Source organism: Balaenoptera ricei, chromosome 3, assembly GCF_028023285.1.
Source record: "Balaenoptera ricei isolate mBalRic1 chromosome 3, mBalRic1.hap2, whole genome shotgun sequence".
NCBI lineage: Eukaryota > Metazoa > Chordata > Mammalia > Artiodactyla > Balaenopteridae > Balaenoptera > Balaenoptera ricei.
Window position 1 is genome coordinate 59,890,881 of NC_082641.1, and position 19,592 is coordinate 59,910,472.

Below are 19,592 nucleotides of genomic sequence, written 5' to 3' on the forward strand. Positions count from 1 at the left end.
AAAAATATATGCAATATGAGGGTAAGAGGGGATGAGGAAGGCAGCTCTGCTGCATATCAGAGACAGAGAAAACCTTCAGATCTTCAAAAGGGCAGATGAAGAGGAAGCAGGAGTAGAAGGAAGTGTTCATGGAGAATATAGGAACCTGGTCTAGATCTGTCCTTTGAAGGAAGGTGTGTGTCTAGGCACATCATGACCAAACTGTCGAAACCAGAGATTAAGAGGAAGAACTTGAAAGCGGTCAGAAAGAAATGACACATCAAATATAAGGAACAACAGTTTGAATGATTGTGGTCTTAACAGTTATAATGGAGACTAGAAAACAGCGAAGCAACATCTGAAAAGTACTGAAAGAAAAAAACTGTCAACTCATTTCTATGTCTGATGGAAATATCTTTCAAGAATGAAGGTAAGGGACTTCCCTGGTGGCGCAGTGGTTGAGAATCCGCTTGCCAATGCAGAGGACACAGGTTCAATCCCTGGTCCCTGAAGATCCCACGTGCTGCGGAGCAACTAAGCCCACATGCTGCAACTACTGAAGTCCGCGTGTCTTAGAGCCTGCATGCCACAACTACTGAAGCCCGTGCACCTAGAGCCCGTGCTCCACAGCAAGAGAAGCCACTGCTATGAGGAACCTGCGCACCACAATGAAGAGTAGCCCGCGCTCACCGCAACTAGAGAGAGCCCGCGCACAGCAACGAAGACCCAATGCAGCCCAAAAAAAAAAAAAAAAAGAATGAAGGTAAAATAAACCTACTGGCATCTTAGGCAGTATTTGTGTATTTAGCGTACAGATTTAAAATGTGGGCTCTGGAGACAGAATCTGGATTTGAATTCCAGCTTGGACACCTCCTGTGATCATGGGTGAATTACATAAATTCTCTAAGCCTCGATTTCCTTATATATTTTACTAATATTTACTCTGTTGGGGTAATATCTAAATTAGTGAATAATCATGAAGAATAAATTAGAGAATGCTTCTCAAGCAGTTAGTACCTGCCTAGCATATGGTAAGTTGTTAGAAAATGTTAGTTATCATTTATTCATATTTTCAGCAAATGTAGCCAACCTTCTAGAATTTCATATTTTCTATTTTCATCTGTTTTAATTTTCCCCCGGACTTTAGAGAGTTTGGCTGACAGTATTGTAAAAGAGAAATGATTTTTGCTGCTACTTTGACTTGTACCAAGACCATACCTAAGAAGCTCTCATTTTCAGAGCAAGTCTTTCTTTTTATGAATAATGCTTTCCCTTTATTTCATGCGTCACTTTAGGGAGAAATAGAGGACCTTTTATTGATTGATTGATTGATTGATTGGGGACAAGGTTCTGGTCTCAAGATACAATCAGTGCCCATTTTGTTTTCAGTGTCATTAAAGTACAATTAACTTTATTTTTTTAAAAAAATATTTATTTATTTGATTGCACCGGGTCTTAGTTGCAGCAGGCGGGCTCCTTAGTTGCAGCTCCAGGGCTCCTTAGTTGCGACATGCGAACTCTTAGTTGTGCCATGCATGTGGGATCTAGTTCCCTGACCAGGGATCGAACCAGGGCCCCCTGCATTGGGGAGTGCAGAGTCTTATCCACTGTGCCACCAGGGAGGTCCCTAGGGCCTTTTATTTTGATAATTGATTTTTATTTAAGTTATTAGGTAAGACAATGCCTGGTAAAAACAAACTGTTTATTTTAGTTGCTATGATTATTGAAGAAATTGCCCTTTGGATCACTAGGAAGATCTGCAGTTGATCCCCAAATGTATTTTTCTTTGTATAGTGTTTCTCACATTTCAGGATACTCTTTTAAAAATTCCTGGTTTTTAGAAAAGTCTGAATGAACATCATATTTTCATAATTTTATTTTAGTTTCCTTGTTATTATTTCATATTCTTCATTTGAAGACTTCCTAGGCTTTTAGAGAGTTTTCAAGACCATGATGTCATTTATAAATAAATTTAGACCCTAACTTGTGCTTTCTATTATAGTGAATGTATGATATTTTATCTGTTATCATTCACACCTCTTTGATGTTACTTCCATATCAGTCTACAGAACAACTACTCTTCTTTTTTTTCTAAATTTTACTAATTTTCTATTTCATCTTCTTTGTATTTATAGTGTAGTGGTTAAGTGTGATGGCTTTGAAGCCAGATCTGAAATAGTTGCAAATCTCTATGACCTTATCTAAGATATTTACTAAACCTGCACTTTTGTTTCCTCATCTCTCCAGAAAATTGAATAGGATAATGCGTGTAAAACACTGTAAGATCCAAATGCTAACTTTTGATTGCATTTTAAAAGACTTAACTGAGGTGTTACCATTAATTTTATTGCTTCCTGTATATTAATCTGCCCATCAGCCACTCATTCAGCATACATTTATTAAATAACAGGTTCAGTGACCTAGCACTGTACCAGTTTTTGCCCTCTTGGAAGTTTATATTTTAGTTGTACTAAGTATAAAAAATATTGCCTAATTTTTTTTGCACAGATTCTAGGAGAAAAAGTTATTTGGCTTAAAATTTATTTAGTTGATCAGTTTATTAGTATGTTTACAGTTTTCACCTTTATTCAAATGAAAACAGTTGGGGAGTTCCTTGGTGGTCCAGTGGTTAGGACTCCAGGAACTAAGATGCTACAAGCTGCGTGGGGTGGCAAAAGAAGGAAAGAAATAAAGGAAGAAGGAAAGAAAGAAAGAAAGGAAGAAGGAAAGAAGGAAAGGAAGGAAGGAAGGAAGGAGGGAAGGGAAGGGAAGGGTAGAAGGAAGGAAGGAAGAAAGAAAACAGCTGTTTTAAAGCACTGCTACTCAAAATGTGGTCTGTAGACTGGTGGTGTTCCGTGCTGAGATAATTACAAAGTTTGATAGTAAGCTGTAAATATATATATATTTTAAAAAGCTATATATGTTAACTATCTCACTGTTTCTATGCATCAAGAATCCTGGTGGGGCTTAACTGAGTGCCTTTGGCTCATGAGGTTGCAGTCAAGCTCTTGTGCAGGGCTGCAGTCGTATCTGAAGACTTGACGGGAGGAGGATCTACTTCTAAGCTCACACACATGGAGCTCCTCACAGGGCTGCTTCACATGGCAGCTGGCTTCCCCAGAGTGAGTAATCCAAGGGAGAATGAGAATATTCAAGATAGACGTCACATTGTTTTATAACCCATTCTTGGACATGACATCTTATCACTTCTGCTGTATTCTGTCTTTAAGCGGTGGGTCACTGAATTACACATTATAGTATTTTTTTGTTGTGCCTTTTTGTTTTTCCTAGCATCTGTGAAGTACTATTAAAGATAATTATTTTAGTAGTATTAGGAAATGGGTATTTCATTTGTAAATGAAATTTTGTTTCTTATTGTACTTGGCAGTATAGAAATGAGTGCTTCACATGCTGGAAGCTACTGTCAACACTTGATCAATTTTCATAATTTTATATCATGTGCAGATTTAATAGCAGGGTTAGTTAACCATAATTTACTGGCATTGGGCAAGGGCTTTTTGGCAAAAATATTAACTTAGTAGGTTTTGCAAATATGCTAATGCCATTATGGTTTAAAATTCTGAAATCTGATAAATTGAAGTTCTCCCTTTAGTAAAAACCAATACTTTATTTTAACAGTTTATAATTATAATCACATAGCAAGAAGCCAGATTTTAAGTCCCAAAGCAAGGTTGCTATTAGTCTTAGCTCTAAACCTTTGAGTAAAGGAGGTAACAAGTTATATGGTTCTAATCTCTGTTGAAATAAATGGATGCTGTTTTCAGAGTCTGCTTGACTCCCAACCTATCGGGCTGGTAAGGAATATAGAAACATTTCCAATGATTATTAGATTGGAAATCAAAAAGAAAAATTCCATAAGGAAACCAAAGCAAGGGATTCATTTTCCTTTTTTAAAGAAAATTATGGTGTCCTACAGAGGCAGAGATACATCTTGCTTACCTGTGAATGTTATATAATACAAGTGCATTTTTAGATTAAGGGATGAAAATTATCTGTTAATGTGAGCATTTAGCAGATATTTACATTTTTAGAATATACATGTTCTAAACTAGAGTTCCAGAGATTGTCTTGGGAGTATTCTGTAATTTAATTAAAAACCTTACTCTGGGGGCTTCCCTGGTGGCGCAGTGGTTGAGAGTCTGCCTGCCAATGCAGGGGACACGGGTTCGAGCCCTGGTCTGGGAGGATCCCACATGCTGCGGAGCAACTGGGCCCGTGAGCCACAGTTGCTGAGCCTGCGCGTCTGGAGCCTGTGCTCCGCAACAAGAGAGGCCGCGATAGTGAGAGGCCCGCGCACCGCGATGAAGAGTGGCCCCCGCTTGCCACAACTAGAGAAAGCCCTCGCACAGAAACGAGGACCCAACACAGCCATAAATAAATAAATAAATAAAATTTTTTAAAAAACAAAAAAACCTTACTCTGAAAACTTGATTTATTCTTACAAGTATATTAATGTGATTTTTTAATATTAAAAATGCATTTATTTGTCAAGCTTCATTAATATAAAGTATTTTTGTACATATTCTAGACAGTAATATACGTGATTTTTAAATCAGTCATGCCAAACATGATAGTGCATTCATACAAGTTAATCATTATGAGATCAAATTCAACATTAGGTATTAATGTTGAAATTTCAAATATGTCTAGACTTGATTACCTTAATATTATATTCATACACTTAAGGTAAACTAAAATATAATTGCTTGGTATCTTGATTTGAATTTTAGGATCATGTCGGTGGTATAGCCTTAAAAACCATGAAGAATATTCCCTTTTGGTTCACTGAGTTCCACAGGATCCAAAGGGTGGGTGCCATTTGTTCTTTCCAACTTCCCTAAAGTTAGGTGGCTTTTTTTGTGTATGGAGATGAGGGAGAGTGTGTGTGTGATTTTTTTCACTTGTCATTTATTTAGTAATGAAGATTTTTCTTATTTTTCTATCATTTCTGAATCGATTACAGGCTATTTGCAGCCAGGCCTGTAGGCTTCATCACATTTTAGAGAAATCAGTAAGAATGAAAGTGAGAGGAAAGACTCCACATTTGTTGCATGCATACTATATGTTTACTGTGCTGTGGGCTCTTACATATCACACATTTAATCCTCAGAAACCCTGAAAAGTAAGTTTTGCAGAGCAGAATACCAAGATTCATACACCTTGAAATCACATAAATTGCCTAAGAAGACACAATTTAGTTAAGTTTCACAGTTTAAGTTTCAGTCCAGGTCTTTCTGGCTTCAAAGCACATACTCTTTTTTTTTTTTTTTTAATAAATTTATTTATTTATTTATATTTGGCTGCGTTGGGTCTTTGTTGCTGTGCGCAGGCTTTCTTTAGTTGCGGCCAGTGGGGGCTACTCATTGCAGCGCGCGGGCTTCTCATTGCAGTGGCTTCTCTTGTTGCGGAGCACGGGCTCTAGGCTTGCGGGCTTCAGCAGTAGTTGTCGCACGTGGGCTCAGTAGTTGTGGCTCACAGGCTCTAGAGCGCAGGCTCAGCAGTTGTGGCGCATGGGCTTAGTTACTCCATGGCATGTGGGATCTTCCCAGACCAGGGCTCGAACCCGTGTCCCCTGCACTGGCAGGCGGATTCTTAACCACTGTGCCACCAGGGAAGTCCCCAAAGCACATACTTTTTGCACTATGTCAAATTTCCTCTTAGAACTGAACTCTTTTTATTAAGTCTTCTGAATATTAAAATAAGCAGTTAGCATATTTAGATCTAGTTATGAAAAAAATAGGAATCAGTAAGTCTGGACTGCTTTTGCTTTTATGGGTTAATAACATTAGTTAACATAAATGACTTTTATTGTATAAGAGATGATAGTTTAATAAATTATTCTAGCTCAGTGTTTTGCACGGTTTTTTTAACTCATGCTCCTTTCACAAACCTTCCTTTAATGTTATTTGAAGCTTCAAAACAAATTTAGTATCACTAAAACCAAATCATTATTACCCTCCCATTTATAGCATATAACCCTGAAAGAGATCGTCTCATCAAGAATAATTATTTTTGCTAATTTAGTATAAATTCCAGATCCTTTGTTATCAGATGCTCTTCTATGTCATGTCTATTTAAATGTATTTTCATAATTATGTTAGTAATAATTTACAAATAGATTAATTTTTAAAACCAAAGTTCTTTTAACAGAGTATAATCTAAACAAAAGTCAGATACTTATGGAGTTTTTTATTTATTAGGGCAGGGGGAGGCATGTGGATATATTTTAAATCATTTTGGGTTAACTACTACAAAATCACAACTTCTTACTAATTTTTTTTCCTATGATTGGCAGATTTTCTGGATGTTTAATTTTTTATTTCTGGTTTTCAGGCATGTATAAGACTAGGAAGAAAACATAATAATAATGATTTTTAGAGCCTGACTTCTTATGGAAACCATCTTTTAAAATTCATCAGTAGTAAACAATTGTTATCTGAAAACTGTGAGTGCAGTCTTGGAGTTGGTAACAATTTCAGTATATATCAGTGTTCACACAGGTATTTCTAAGGAATCAGGAGAACCAAAGAAATGAAGGTTATTATTAACTTTTCCTTTTCTTTAGGCTACCTATTCTTTTACTTTAGTGATAGAATATATATGAAGAAATTATAAGAGAGCTGTACAGCATTTGTAGAACAAAGATTTAAGGAAAAGTTTGATATTTCATGTGAAAGGGTTACGTTGCTAAAAATATTTTAAACTCCTGCCATAGACTGTTAGAGCTATAAGAAATTTAAGAAATCAGCAATGGATCAAGATTAGGGCTCAGAAAAAATTGGAGCCATTTGGCAGAGGAGGTAATTGAAGTGATCATTTTCCCAGGATAGGAAAATAAAATAATATCCTGTACAACTCTTTCTGACTTTATTAAATATTTTCCTTCCAATAATATAGGAGATAGTATAGTGATAATATAATAGTTGATATTTCCCACTAGTGGTGTAACCTTCCTTTATTATCCTGGCTTCTTATGCAATTCTATATTAAAATGGTAACATTTGAGATTGTAGAATTTTAAAAATTATTACAATACCCAAAATGGTACCACAGGAGAACCTTTTCCTCCTTTTCTAAGACCATATGTATTCAACTATCCCTTAAGGTTTGTGTGCTTTACTATATACCTCAACTAAAACAAAATTAATCTGTTTGGTATCATGTCTACAAAAGTAAATATTTTTGCTGACTTGATCTAATACCTAACGAAAGAACCTCTTGGCCTACCTCCTTTGTGTGAGTATAAACAAAGTTTTCCTTGTTAAAGAACCTGGAAGACTTTTTACAAAATATGCAACTCATCATCAGAATAGGAATGTATAAACTGAGCTTTGGGAATTTACCTTTGAACTGATTTTTTTTTTTTTTTTTGGCCACACCACGCAGCATGTGGACTCTTAGTTCCCCAACCAGGGATCAAACCTGTGCCCCCTGCATTGGAAGTGTGGAGTCTTAACCACTGGACCGCCAAGGAAGTCCCTGAACTGATGTTTAGTTAATGTGTTTTGTATCAGGATATATTTCATTCTGTACTAAGAAGCAGATAATTTCAATTTATTATTCTCTAAGTACGAATTTTATACATCTGTAGGATTATGTAGAGTGTAGGGTTTTTGACTGCCTTCTGTCTCATTCATCTTTGAAATAAATTAAAATTAATAGGCAACTCAGGAAGGAAAAAGACAATTGAAGAGAATATATGCATGGTTCTCTCTTAAAGAATAGACCTTAAATCCTTGGTGAAAGGTTGAGGGTTTTTTTGGCCAAGCCATGTGGCTTGTGGGATCTTAGTTCCTCAACCAGGGATTGAACCCAGGGGACAGCAGTGAAAGCGCCAAGTCCTAACCACTGGACCGCCAGGGAACTCCCAACTTGAGTTTTCTTTTAGCATACATCCCCTTGGTTTAAGATCTGTGGGGTTACATTATTTCTGTTATTTCTCTCAGTGATACATGTAAATTTTTAAATCTTGCAGATAATACTGTCTCAAATAATTTTGAAATTTTTGTACATCTTATTTTGCAAAGATATAAAAAGCTAAAGCTAAAAATACAGAGGTGCCTCTGTGCTTTAATTCCCATCATATAGAAATTGTAGGGACTTCCCTGGTGGCGCAGTGGCTAAGAATCCGCCTGGCAATGCAGGGGGTACAGGTTCAAGCCCTGGTCCAGGAATATCCCACATGCCGCGGAGCAACTAAGCCCGTGTGCCACAACTACTGAGCCCGTGCCACAGCTACTGAAGTCTGTGCGTCGAGAGCCTGTGCTCCACAACAAGAGAAGCCACTGCAATGAGAAGCCCGTGTGACGCAATGATGAGTAGCCGCCACTCACCGCAAGTACAGAAAGCCCGTGCACAGCAATGAAGACCCAACAAAGCCAAAAATAAATAAATTAAATAAACAAATTTATTTAAAAAATTTTAGGCATGCAGTTTGAGTATATATGTTCATATATGTGTGTGTAAAATAATTGGAGAGGAACATGTTAACAAATTAATCTGTTAAAATCTTGGGGTTGTGATTTTTTAATTTTCTTGAAAATTTAAAAAACTTTTTTATAATAAATGAAAATGAAAAAGAAAACTTTAAGTCAGGCATTAATTTGGAAATTACTACATTAAAATTAGAGTAATATTCTTAATTTGATACATTTAATTCACTGTATTTAAGTGTAGATTGTAAAAAGAACATTTAATCACAGTCTGAAGTTTTTTTTTTTTTTTTTTTTTTTTTTTTTTTTTTTTTTAAAGAGTATTAGTCATTTTATTTTTATTTATTTATTTATTTATGGTTGTGCTGGGTCTTCGTTTCTCTGCGAGGGCTTTCTCTAGTTGTGGCAAGCGGAGGGCCACTCTTCATCGCGGTGCGCGGGCCTCTCACTATCACGGCCTCTCTTGCTGGGAAGCACAGGCTCCAGACGCGCAGGCTCAGTAATTGTGGCTCACGGGCCCAGTTGCTCCGCGGCATGTGGGATCTTCCCAGACCAGGGCTCGAACCCGTGTCCCCTGCATTGGCAGGCAGATTCTCAACCACTGCGCCACCAGGGAAGCCCCCAGTCTGAAGTTTTGTACTGGGTGCCTAATCTGTTCAGACATTAAATATTTGAACATTTGAGGGATTTAAAAATAATATTTGTTCTTAAGACATGTAAAGGTTTTCTGGGGGGTGGTTATTGAGTTTGGTTATTTACAGTATGTTAGAAATAGGAAGCAAGCTCTGTCTAGGAGCCTACTATAGTTTAGTTTTCCCTCCTCCTCTTTCCCCTCTTCCTTCCCCTCCTGCTTGATCCCCTCCTTCTCTCTCTCTTTTACCCTTAGTATATTTTACCTGTTTCCTGGTAGATTAATTCCAGGTGACTTTGGTCAATGTGCTAAGCACTTGTGATACTGTTTACATAGTTTTGTGTGCTTTTTATAAGGAGGAGGAACCCTACCACAGAAAACTTCTTTCTTAGAATTCCTTCTGAAAAATTCTAATTTTCCTTTCTTACTATCACCAAAACAGAGGTTGGCCTTACATTTTTAAAGTGGTAACCTGAATAGTCAGTGGTAGAATCAGACTGGAAGAATTTGAATATTTTCAGAGAAAATGTGCTTTTAAACCAATATGGTAAACCACAAGAACCCAGAGTTCTTTCCTTTGAGCTGTGCATTACTGTTTGTGCAGCTTCTGAATTGAAGTTAACAGACTGTATTCTGTAATATTGAACTATAAAAATGTTTGACTATTCTCTTTCTCAAAAAAATTTTTTGTTTATAAGTCACAGTTATATCCATTCATAGGCCTTGGGACTATATATGTGACTATATGTGGGTGCATAGTAATCATAGGACAAATACTTCTTTGGAAGCAAAACAAACAAAATTCATCTATATGATCTGTGAACATTAGCTTTTTCTCAAGGATGCTCACAGTGTACTCTGTTCCCTTTTAGGGTCTCTTTATCTTAAAGAGTGAAGTAAGAAAAGTAGGACTAGTGATTTTCACAGCTCTGGAAATTTGGCTTAACTTTAATAATAATAATAAATAATAAGTATTGATTGTGAGTTTATCATGTACCAGACATACACTAGGCACTTCCATTATATGCTGTCCTTACAAAGCCATTTGAAGTAGTACTAAATCTCACTTCCCAGAAAAATATGGAAGTTATCATACTGTGTTATATTATGTGATCATCTCGGCTAGAAGCTCCCCCTTTCAATTTGTGGATTTCTAGATAAAGAAACTCAGTGAGAGCTAATGGGAAGAATACAGATAGCCAGTGCTAACGAGAAATTTTAGAAATTTGAAAATAACAAATACTAACCAATAACAACAAAAGCAGACTCACCATAGTAACACAAATGATAGTACCAAAAGGAACTCAGAGAGATCCAAGTATACTAAAACTTAGTATGTTGTTTATTACCTTTGTCCATTGATTTTTCTTAGATTTAGATATAATTGAAAAATATTAATCAAACAAATTAAATTTAACAAAGTAACTTAATTTCCTAAAGCAGAAATACAAGCTAGAATTTTTTAATATTAATGGAGCCTAGCAAGCATTCTAACATGTAAATTCAAAATATTCTTATATTATAATACAAGTCCTGAAAGCTTTAATAAACCAATTTAACCATTAAATATCATAGGAAAATAAGGCTTATAAAATCAAAAGTGGTTAAGCTCATATACTTGTCCTTACATATGTAATATTGAAATAAGGGAAAACAAAGTATTTTTAAATTATTAACTTCAGAAAAGCAGTTTTTCTCCCAACCTTTTAATGTGATTATGTGAACTTGCTATGTGAATAAAAGAATGAGAAAATGATATAAACTGAGCTTGATCATTTAACAAATGATTATTGACCACCTACTCTGTGCCAAGCACTGTTTGAGGCATTTGGTATACATCAGAGGGGGAAAAAGTTCCCTGCCCTCATGGAAGTTACGTTTTCACAGGAGAGGTAGACAATAAACATAATAAGTAAGTAAACTTATGTTAGGGAATGATAAACATAATAAGTAAGTAAACTATGAAAAGCAATGGGGCATTGGAAAGAGTGTGTAGGAGGGATAATCAGGCTACAGTTTTAAATAGGGAAGTCAGGATATGCCCTCATTAAGAAGGTGACATTTAAGCCAAGACTTGAAGGAGATAAGGGGGTTTAGACAAGAGGATATCTGGCCAAAGAACCCTCGAGGAGGAAGGAACAGCCAGTGCAAAAGGCCTCCAGGTCAGAGTGTGCCTCGCTGATTTGAGGCACAGCAAAGTTGGAAAGCAGTGAGCAAGGGGGAGAGTATTAGGTATGAGGGTAGACAGGTAACAGGTAATAGGGATACAGATTCTGTAAAGATTTGGGGTTTTATTCTGGAGTGAGATGAGGTGCCATTGTACTGTTTTTATTAGAGGAGTGATATGACCTAACTCATGATTTAGAAGAATCAGTTGGGCTACTGTGTTGATAATTGACTATAGGAGGGCAAGGGCAGGAACAGAGGTTTTTAAGATTATTGCTATTGCAATAATCCAGGCAAGAAATAATGGTGGTTCAGACTAGTGTGAAAGCAGTGAAAATAGTGAGAGGAGGTTACATTCAGGGTGCATTTTGAAAGTAGAGCCCACAGGATTTCCTGACAGTTTGGATGTGGGGTATGATAAAGAGGAGAGTCAAGAATCACTACAAGGTTTTTTGCATGAGCAATTGGAATGGATTAGAGCTGCCCTCAACTGAGATGAGGAAGGCTGAAAGTAGAGCTGGTTTTGGGCATGGAGGCAGATGAGAAGGTCAGTTTCAGACTTGCTAAATTTGAGATGTCAGGCAGGCATTTGGACTAGAGCTGTAAACTTGCAAGTCATTAGCATGTAGATGATAGTAAGTCTGTGTCCATGAAACTGGATATATGTTACCTGGTGATGGGGCATCAACAAGGCAGCAAGGTGGGAATTCCCTGGCGGTTCAGTGGTTAGGGCTCCGGGCTCTCACTGCCAAGGGCCCAGGTTTGATCCCTGGTAGGGGAACTAATATCCCCACAAGCCACTCAGTGCGGCCAAAAAAAAAAAAAAAAGGCAGCAAGGTAATGAAAACTAACTTTACCTATCTCACAACTTTGCCTGGTGCCAGTATTGCTGATAGCCCAGTTCTTCTCCCCAATTAAGGACCAAAACCAATTCTCAGAGTTTTGGGGCTAAGTAATATACTATATGTGAAGTAGTAGGCATTCAATAATTGTTTCTTTTCCTTTCGTACATTTTAACATTTAAAGGACAAGGCAGCTTAAATGCAGGATGTCTGCATTTAGTCCCTTCACTCTTCAGTAGTGTTGGTTTGGGGAAATTATGAATTACATTCACCTGTTTTACTAGAAAATGACAAGTTATTGGATTACTAAAGCATAAGGCAAAATACAGGATAATATTAGGCTGAATGTGAAAGCTGAAGAGAAAAAAATTCAAATGATAAGAACAGAAAATCAACCTATATTCCCTTAGGTACCTAGAAACAACATCACTAGTGGTTCCAGTACTTCAGGGCACACTGGAATTATCTGGGCATCTCCTAAAAATACTGGTATCTGGCTCCTACTCCCAGAATTTCTGATTTATTTGGTATGGGATACAACCTGGGCATCAAGAGTTTTAAGATCCCTCCAGACATCCCTCTAGTGTGTCGCAAAGTTTGAGAACTACTGTGATATACACTTTTTTTGTTCTAATGGAACTGTCACTAATAATCACAGTATTCAAATTTCCTTCCATAATTTATTTTATTCTTCGCTGGTGTCAAAAATGGAAGCAGCTATCAAGAAAAGGTCCTCTTGAGGGCATTATGCTAAGTGAAATAAGTCAGAGAAATTCAAATACCGTATGATCTCACTTATATGTGGAATCTAAAAACAAAAACAAAAAACAACTCACAGAGAACAGATTGGTGGTTGCCAGTGGCAGGGATGGGGGGTGGATGGGAGGGGTGAGGGGTAGGGGGATGGGGGAAATAGGTAAAGGGAGTCAAAAGGTATAAACTTTCAATTATAAAATAAGTCATGGAGATGTACAGCATGGTGACTATAGTTAATAATACTGTATTGTATACTTGAAAGTTGCTAAGAGTGTAGATCTTAAAAGTTCTCATCACACGAAAAAAAAAAACAACTATGGTGATGGATGTTAAATAGAAAGAAAAGAAAAGAAGGGAAGGGAAGAGGAGGGGAGCGGTGGGGAGGGAAGGTCCTCAAGGCAGAGTAGAATAAGTGAACCCTCTGTAAATCATGCAAATGAGAAATCACTGTCATAATTTGTTGTAGATTCATGGCAGCTATTCACCTGGCCATTTATTTGTAGTATAAGTGAACCCCAAATTGGAGGCAGCTGTGATGTCATGGTACCTGCTTTAGACTTGGAGTAAGAAGACTTGGATTGAAATCCTAGTTCTTTTGCATATTATCAGATAATTATCATAATTGCTTATTATCAACTATTATCATAATTACCCATTGTGATGGGCAATTCATTTAACCTTCCTGAAATTCAAATTTCTTTCTCCCTAACATGAGAATGAGCAAGTCTATTTTACATGGTTGTAATAATTGTTTTTAAAAGTGAATGTATGTGAAGGTAAATTATAAAGAATTATATAAAGACACTAAAGAATTATTATTTGAAATCAACCTAAGAAGTGATATAACATTGTAAAATGTAATGATTTCCTGGAAGTGGATAGATATTTCTTCCTATATTTTTTCACTGATTTAAGAATGGAGCTCTGCAAACAGTAGGTAATAAATGTTTTTGATCTTAATGTTGGCAGGGGAAGTGTTATTTTGTATTTATTTCTTATACAGTGTATTAAATATGGAAAAAACATGAACGTTGGACACAGATGTTGTCACTTATTATCAAATTTGTGTCGGTAGGCATGTCCTAAAACTTAGGTTCCTTTTCTCTTTATATTGGGAATAATAATATCTACCTTTCAGGGCTGCTGTGTAAAATTCAAGTGTAAAGCACCAAGCATAGTGGCTAGCACAGGTTGACAGGAAATGTTGATTCCTTTCTTCCCTCCAAGAGTATGATAATCTTGGGATAATAATTTTTAAATTTGAGTAATAATTATTTCTCCATAGCCAAAAAATCTTAACTGTCATTTTTATTTTGCTGATTTCTGTATCATTTTAACTTTTAAATGTCCATCCCTCTCCCCAATCCCCACCCTCCATGAATGCTTTGAAAAGCATGTTTGTTTTGTACGCTTTTCAGAGAATTAAAAAAAGCCATTTTAACTTTTTTTTCTTTTACTTTAGGTTTACACCATGGATAGCACAGAGGAGAAGAATGACAGCACAAAGGAGAAGAATGACAATTACAAAGATGATCTTCTCCTAAGGGTGGGACTTAATGATAATAAAGCCGGAATGGAAGGATTAGATAAAGAGAAAATTAACAAAATTATAATGGAAGCCACAAAGGTATGTTTCTTTTTTCTTTCAATATCTTTAATTTAGTAACTTTTAAACTTTCTGTTTAAAAGAAAATTAGTGTTTTAAATATCCTTTTAATTATAATTTTTAATATTTTAATATATAAAATTATTAAGCTACAGTGCATATAGAATAATTTCTCTTCTCTTGTGTTGCTTTTGCCATCCAGTTTTCTACTTCACATGCACATAGTATGCATGTTAAAGCAAAATAACATATATCTTCTTTTTCACCCTTTTTTTTCACCCCAATAGGAGAATAGTACAATTGTGGTTTTTTTGTTTTTATTTCAGTTAATATATCTTGGAAGTCTTTCTGTATAAGAAACTAGAGATCTTTATTCTTTTTTATGCCTGCATATGTGGATATACTATACTTTATTGAACTAGTCAGAATCTTTATGGATGGACATATAATAAGTCATTTCTAGTCTTTCATTTTTACAAACAATACTACAGTGAATAACCTTGTATTTCATAACTTTACATATGTGCAAATATAACTATAGGAGAGATTCCCAGAAGTGGAATTATTCCACCAAATACATATAGCATGAAAGGATATATGCATGTGCAGTTTTTAATTAATTGTGCAATTGCCCTCCATAGTAGTTGTATCAATTTACATTTCCACTGCCAATATGTGAGAGTACATTTTACCATGCTGCAACCATACCAACATAGTGTGTTACTATACTTTTGGATTTGCCAGTCTATGGTAACATAGGGTTGCATTAATTTATATTTCTCTTATGAAAAGTGAGATTGTACATCTTTTTCATATGTTTAAAAGCCACTTATATATGTATTTTTTAACACTGTCTGTTCTTACCCTTTGCACAGTTTTCCATTGGATTATTGTTTACCTTTTGACTTCGCTCATGGTAGTTTAGTCCTGTGCAATAGTTTTTCGTTTGCTTCTTTTTACGTACTTGAATTAGTTAACTACATATGACTTTCTCCAAGATCATAAAAGAGTTCTTTAATGGTTTTTTTCTATCATTTGGGGGGTTTCATTTATGTATTATGAAATATCCATGCAGAAAGGTGTAAAATTTAAGAGAATATCCTTATTCTTAGCAAATGCATGCTGATAACTGCACCAACTTACTCTCAAATGGTTTAGCCAAAAACAGAGAGTAGAGAGAGAAAGAGAGAATGTGTGTGTATGTGTGTGTGTGCACACACAAGCACACATAAGAGTTGGGAGAGAAACCGAATGTAGCAGGATATCAACAATTGGTCAATCTAGGTGAGGACATATAGGTGTTCATTGTACTATTCTTTCAACTCTTGAATATTTGGAAATTCTAAAATAAAGAGTTGAGGGAAAAATAATTTTTTAAGTATATAAAATGTAGATACAATTTTAAAAGTATCAATAAAAGATAATTAAGAGATGAAATAAGGAAATATAACATATAGATTGGATCCTGGTTGGAACAAATACATTTGGAACAGTTAGAGGAATTTGAATATGGGGAGGGTACTAGATAATATTAAGGAATTATTGTTAATTTTATTAGTTATGAAATGTTATTATGATTACATATTATTATGGAAAATGGCCTTATTTTTAAAGATGCATGCTAAAATACTCTATAGAATAGCTAAATGTGATTATATCTGTAATTTACTTTAAAACAGTTCACTTAAAAAAATCATTGAATAAAATTAAGCAAAATGTTAACAGTTGTTAAATCTCAGTGATAGTTTTATATATTGTTTATTATAGCAATCTCTATATTTTTCTGTTTGAGACTTCTTTGAAATTTTCATCATAACAGTTTTTTAAAAGATGAAGAGTAAAACCTTTGATCCTAGTTTTCAAGTTAAGAAATAGAATATTTAAGTTATCTTAGATGTCCCTATCAGATCTTCCCTCTTTCTTCTCCGTGTCTCAGTACCATTTACTAAATAGTCCATCCTTTCCTATTGATCTGCAGTGCTTTCTACTGTTCTAATAGATTATTTGTCTGTTGTTGCACTATACATGATCTTAAATACAATACTTTAAAGTCCTGATATCTGTTGGAACAAGTTCTCTTTTTTGGCCTTTGTTCTTTTACAAGAGTATCTTAGGTATTCTTGAATCTTTGCTCTTCCATATAAATTTTGTATGGTATTGATATGTATCAATCATAGAATAGATACTTATGTATTTTATATATTAATATATTTGTATATTTTATATAATATATATTCCTCTAGTAGGGAGGAGGGGTGAGTTTATCTGAAATATCTTTCTTAAATTGAAATTTTCTAATTCTTGCCATTCCATAGCAATTTACTTTTTAAAAACTTTTATCAGAAAATTTTAAACATACCCAAAATTAGAATAGTAAAGTGAATCCCAGGTAATCATCACCCAGCATCAACAGTTATCAACATTTTTACAAATATTGTTTCATCTTTCTCACTTACCTCTCCCTACTGAATTTTGGAGGTGGAAAGAAGAGTATTTTAAAACAAATCCCAATAAATTGGACAAATTTCTACACATTCACAATTTTCCAAAACTGACTTAAGAAGATACGGAAAATCTAAATAGACCTATAAAAAGGAAAGAAATTAAATTAGTAATTAAAAATCTCCTCCCCCCCGCAAAGAAAAAAAAGAGATCAGGTCAAGATGGCTTCACTGGTGAATTTTTTTCTTTTTTTTAAATTTTATACAGCAGGTTCTTATTAGTTATCCATTTTATACACATCAGTGTATACCTCTCAATCCCAATCGCCTAATTCATCACACCACCACCACCACCACCCCGCCGCTTTCCCCGCTTGGTGTCCATATGTTTGTTCTCTACATCTGTGTCTCAATTTCTGCCCTGCAAACCAGTTCATCTGTACCATTTTTCTAGGTTCCACATATATGCGTTAATATACGATATTTGTTTTTCTCTTTCTGACTTACCTCACTCTGTACGACAGTCTCTAGATCCATCCACGTCTCAACAAATGACCCAATTTCATTCCTTTCTATGGCTGAGTAATATTCCATTGTATATATGTACCACACCTTCTTTATCCATTCGTCTGTCGATGGGCATTTAGGTTGCTTCCATGACCTGGCTATTGTAAATAGTGCTGCAATGAACATTGGAGTGCATGTGTCTTTTTGAATTATGGTTTTCTCTGGGTATTCACTGGTGAATTTTATTTGACATTTAAAGGAGAAATAATACCAATACTCCACAAGTTCTTCCAAAAAATAAAGAAGGATGGAACACTTCCCAACTCTTTCTATGAGGCCTGTATCCCCTTGATACTAAAGTCAGACAAGCAGAAGATTATAGATCTTTATAAATGTAGAAGTCCTCAACAAAATATTAGCAAACTGGATCCAACAATATGTTAAGATTATGTGGCATGACCAAATGGGATTTATCCTAAGAATGCAAGATTGGTTTAGCATCCAAAAATCAATTAATGTACTATACCATGTTAATACAATTAAGGACAAAAAACACGTGGTCATGTCAATAGATGCAGAAAAATCATACCTGACAAAATCCTGTACCCATTCATGCTAAAAACTCTTAATAAACTTGAAATAGAAGGGAACTTCTGCAACCTAAAAAGGACATCTATAAAAACCTATACACCCCAATAAAAATTAAAAAACAAAAAATCAAAAAAGAAACCCCTATAGTTGTCATTATACTTTATGGTGAAAGACTAAACACTTTTGCCCTAAAATCAGGAGCAAGGCAAGAATGTCCAATCTCACCTGTTCTTTTCAACCTAGTTCTGAACATTTTAGCCAGTGCTGTCAGGCAATTAAAAGAAATAAAAAGCATCAAGATTGGAAACGAAGAACTAAAACTATCTGTTCACAGATGACATGATCTAATATACAGAAAGTCTTAAGGAATTTCAGGAGTGCAACAATTGTACCCTGAAAATTACAAAAACTTGGTGAGGGAAGATAATGACCTAAAAAATGGAGACATATGGCTATTCAAGGATGAGAAGATTCCATACGGTTAAGAAGGCAATTCTCCCCAAATTGATCTGTAGATTCAGTGTACTTCCCTCATCAAAATTCCAGTGGCTTTTTTTTTCTGCAGAAATTGACAAACAGATTTTAAAATTTATATGGAAATAAGAAACACCTAAAATAGTCAAAACAATTGTAAAAAGGAACAAGCATGGGGGTCTGACTTTCCTATTTCAAAACTTACTATAAAGCTACAGTTATCAAGACAATGTGCTACTGCCATGAGGCTAGACATATAGAACAATGGAGCAGAATTAAGAGTCTAGAAATAAATGTTTATAGTTTATTGATATTTGTACCAAGGCAAAAGGATAGTCTGTTCAGCACATGATACTGGGACAACTGGATATCCACATGCAAAAAAGATGAACTTATTAGACCCTTAACTCACACCATACACTGAAAATTAACTCAAAATTGACTTAAATGTGAGACCTAAAGCAATAAACCTTTTAGAAGATAGGAGAAAATCTTTGAGATCTTTGGTTAGGCAAACATTTCTTGGATACAACACCGAAAGCACAGTCAGTAAAAGAAAAAGTTGACAGATAGGGCCTCATCAAATTTCAAAATGTTTGTACTTCAGAAGATGCCATTAAAAAATACAAAGATAAGCAACACACTAGGGTAAAATATTTGCAAAATAAGAAGACAACCCAATCAAAAAATGTGCAAAAGATATAAATAGACATTTCACTAAGGAAGATATAAGAATGGCTCATAAGCACATGAGAAGATGTTCAACATTAGTCATTAGAAAAAGGCAAATTAAAACCACAATGAGATGCCATTCATAGTATTATAGCCTAGAATGGCTGTAATAAAGAAGACAAACAGGACTTCCCTGGTGGCACAGTGGTTAAGAGTCCGCCTGCCAATGTAGGGAACACAGGTTCCATCCCTGGTCTGGGAAGATCCCACATGCCATGGAGCAACTAAGCCCGTGCGCCACAACTACTGAGCCTGCGCCCTAGAGCCCGTGAGCCACAACTACTGAGACCACGTGCCGCAACTACTGAAGCCCGCACTCCGCAACAAGAGAAGCCACCGCAATGAGAAGCCTGCACACCGCAACAAAGAGTAGCTCCTGCTCGCTGCGACTAGAGAAAGCCCGCGCACAGCAAC

The 19,592-nt window shown here is 35.6% G+C and overlaps 1 protein-coding gene across 2 annotated transcripts in view; it reads left to right on the forward strand.

The window, feature by feature from the left end:
* The window catches only part of POLK (DNA polymerase kappa), a 76,191-nt gene that overhangs the window by 14,165 nt on the left and 42,434 nt on the right, over positions 1 to 19,592 (forward strand). For both annotated transcript variants that reach the window (XM_059916591.1, XM_059916592.1), the window contains exon 2: positions 14,290 to 14,454. In XM_059916591.1, coding sequence (XP_059772574.1) covers positions 14,299 to 14,454 — 156 coding nt within the window. In that variant the 5' untranslated portion in view covers positions 14,290 to 14,298. The remainder of the gene's footprint in view (positions 1 to 14,289; positions 14,455 to 19,592) is intronic.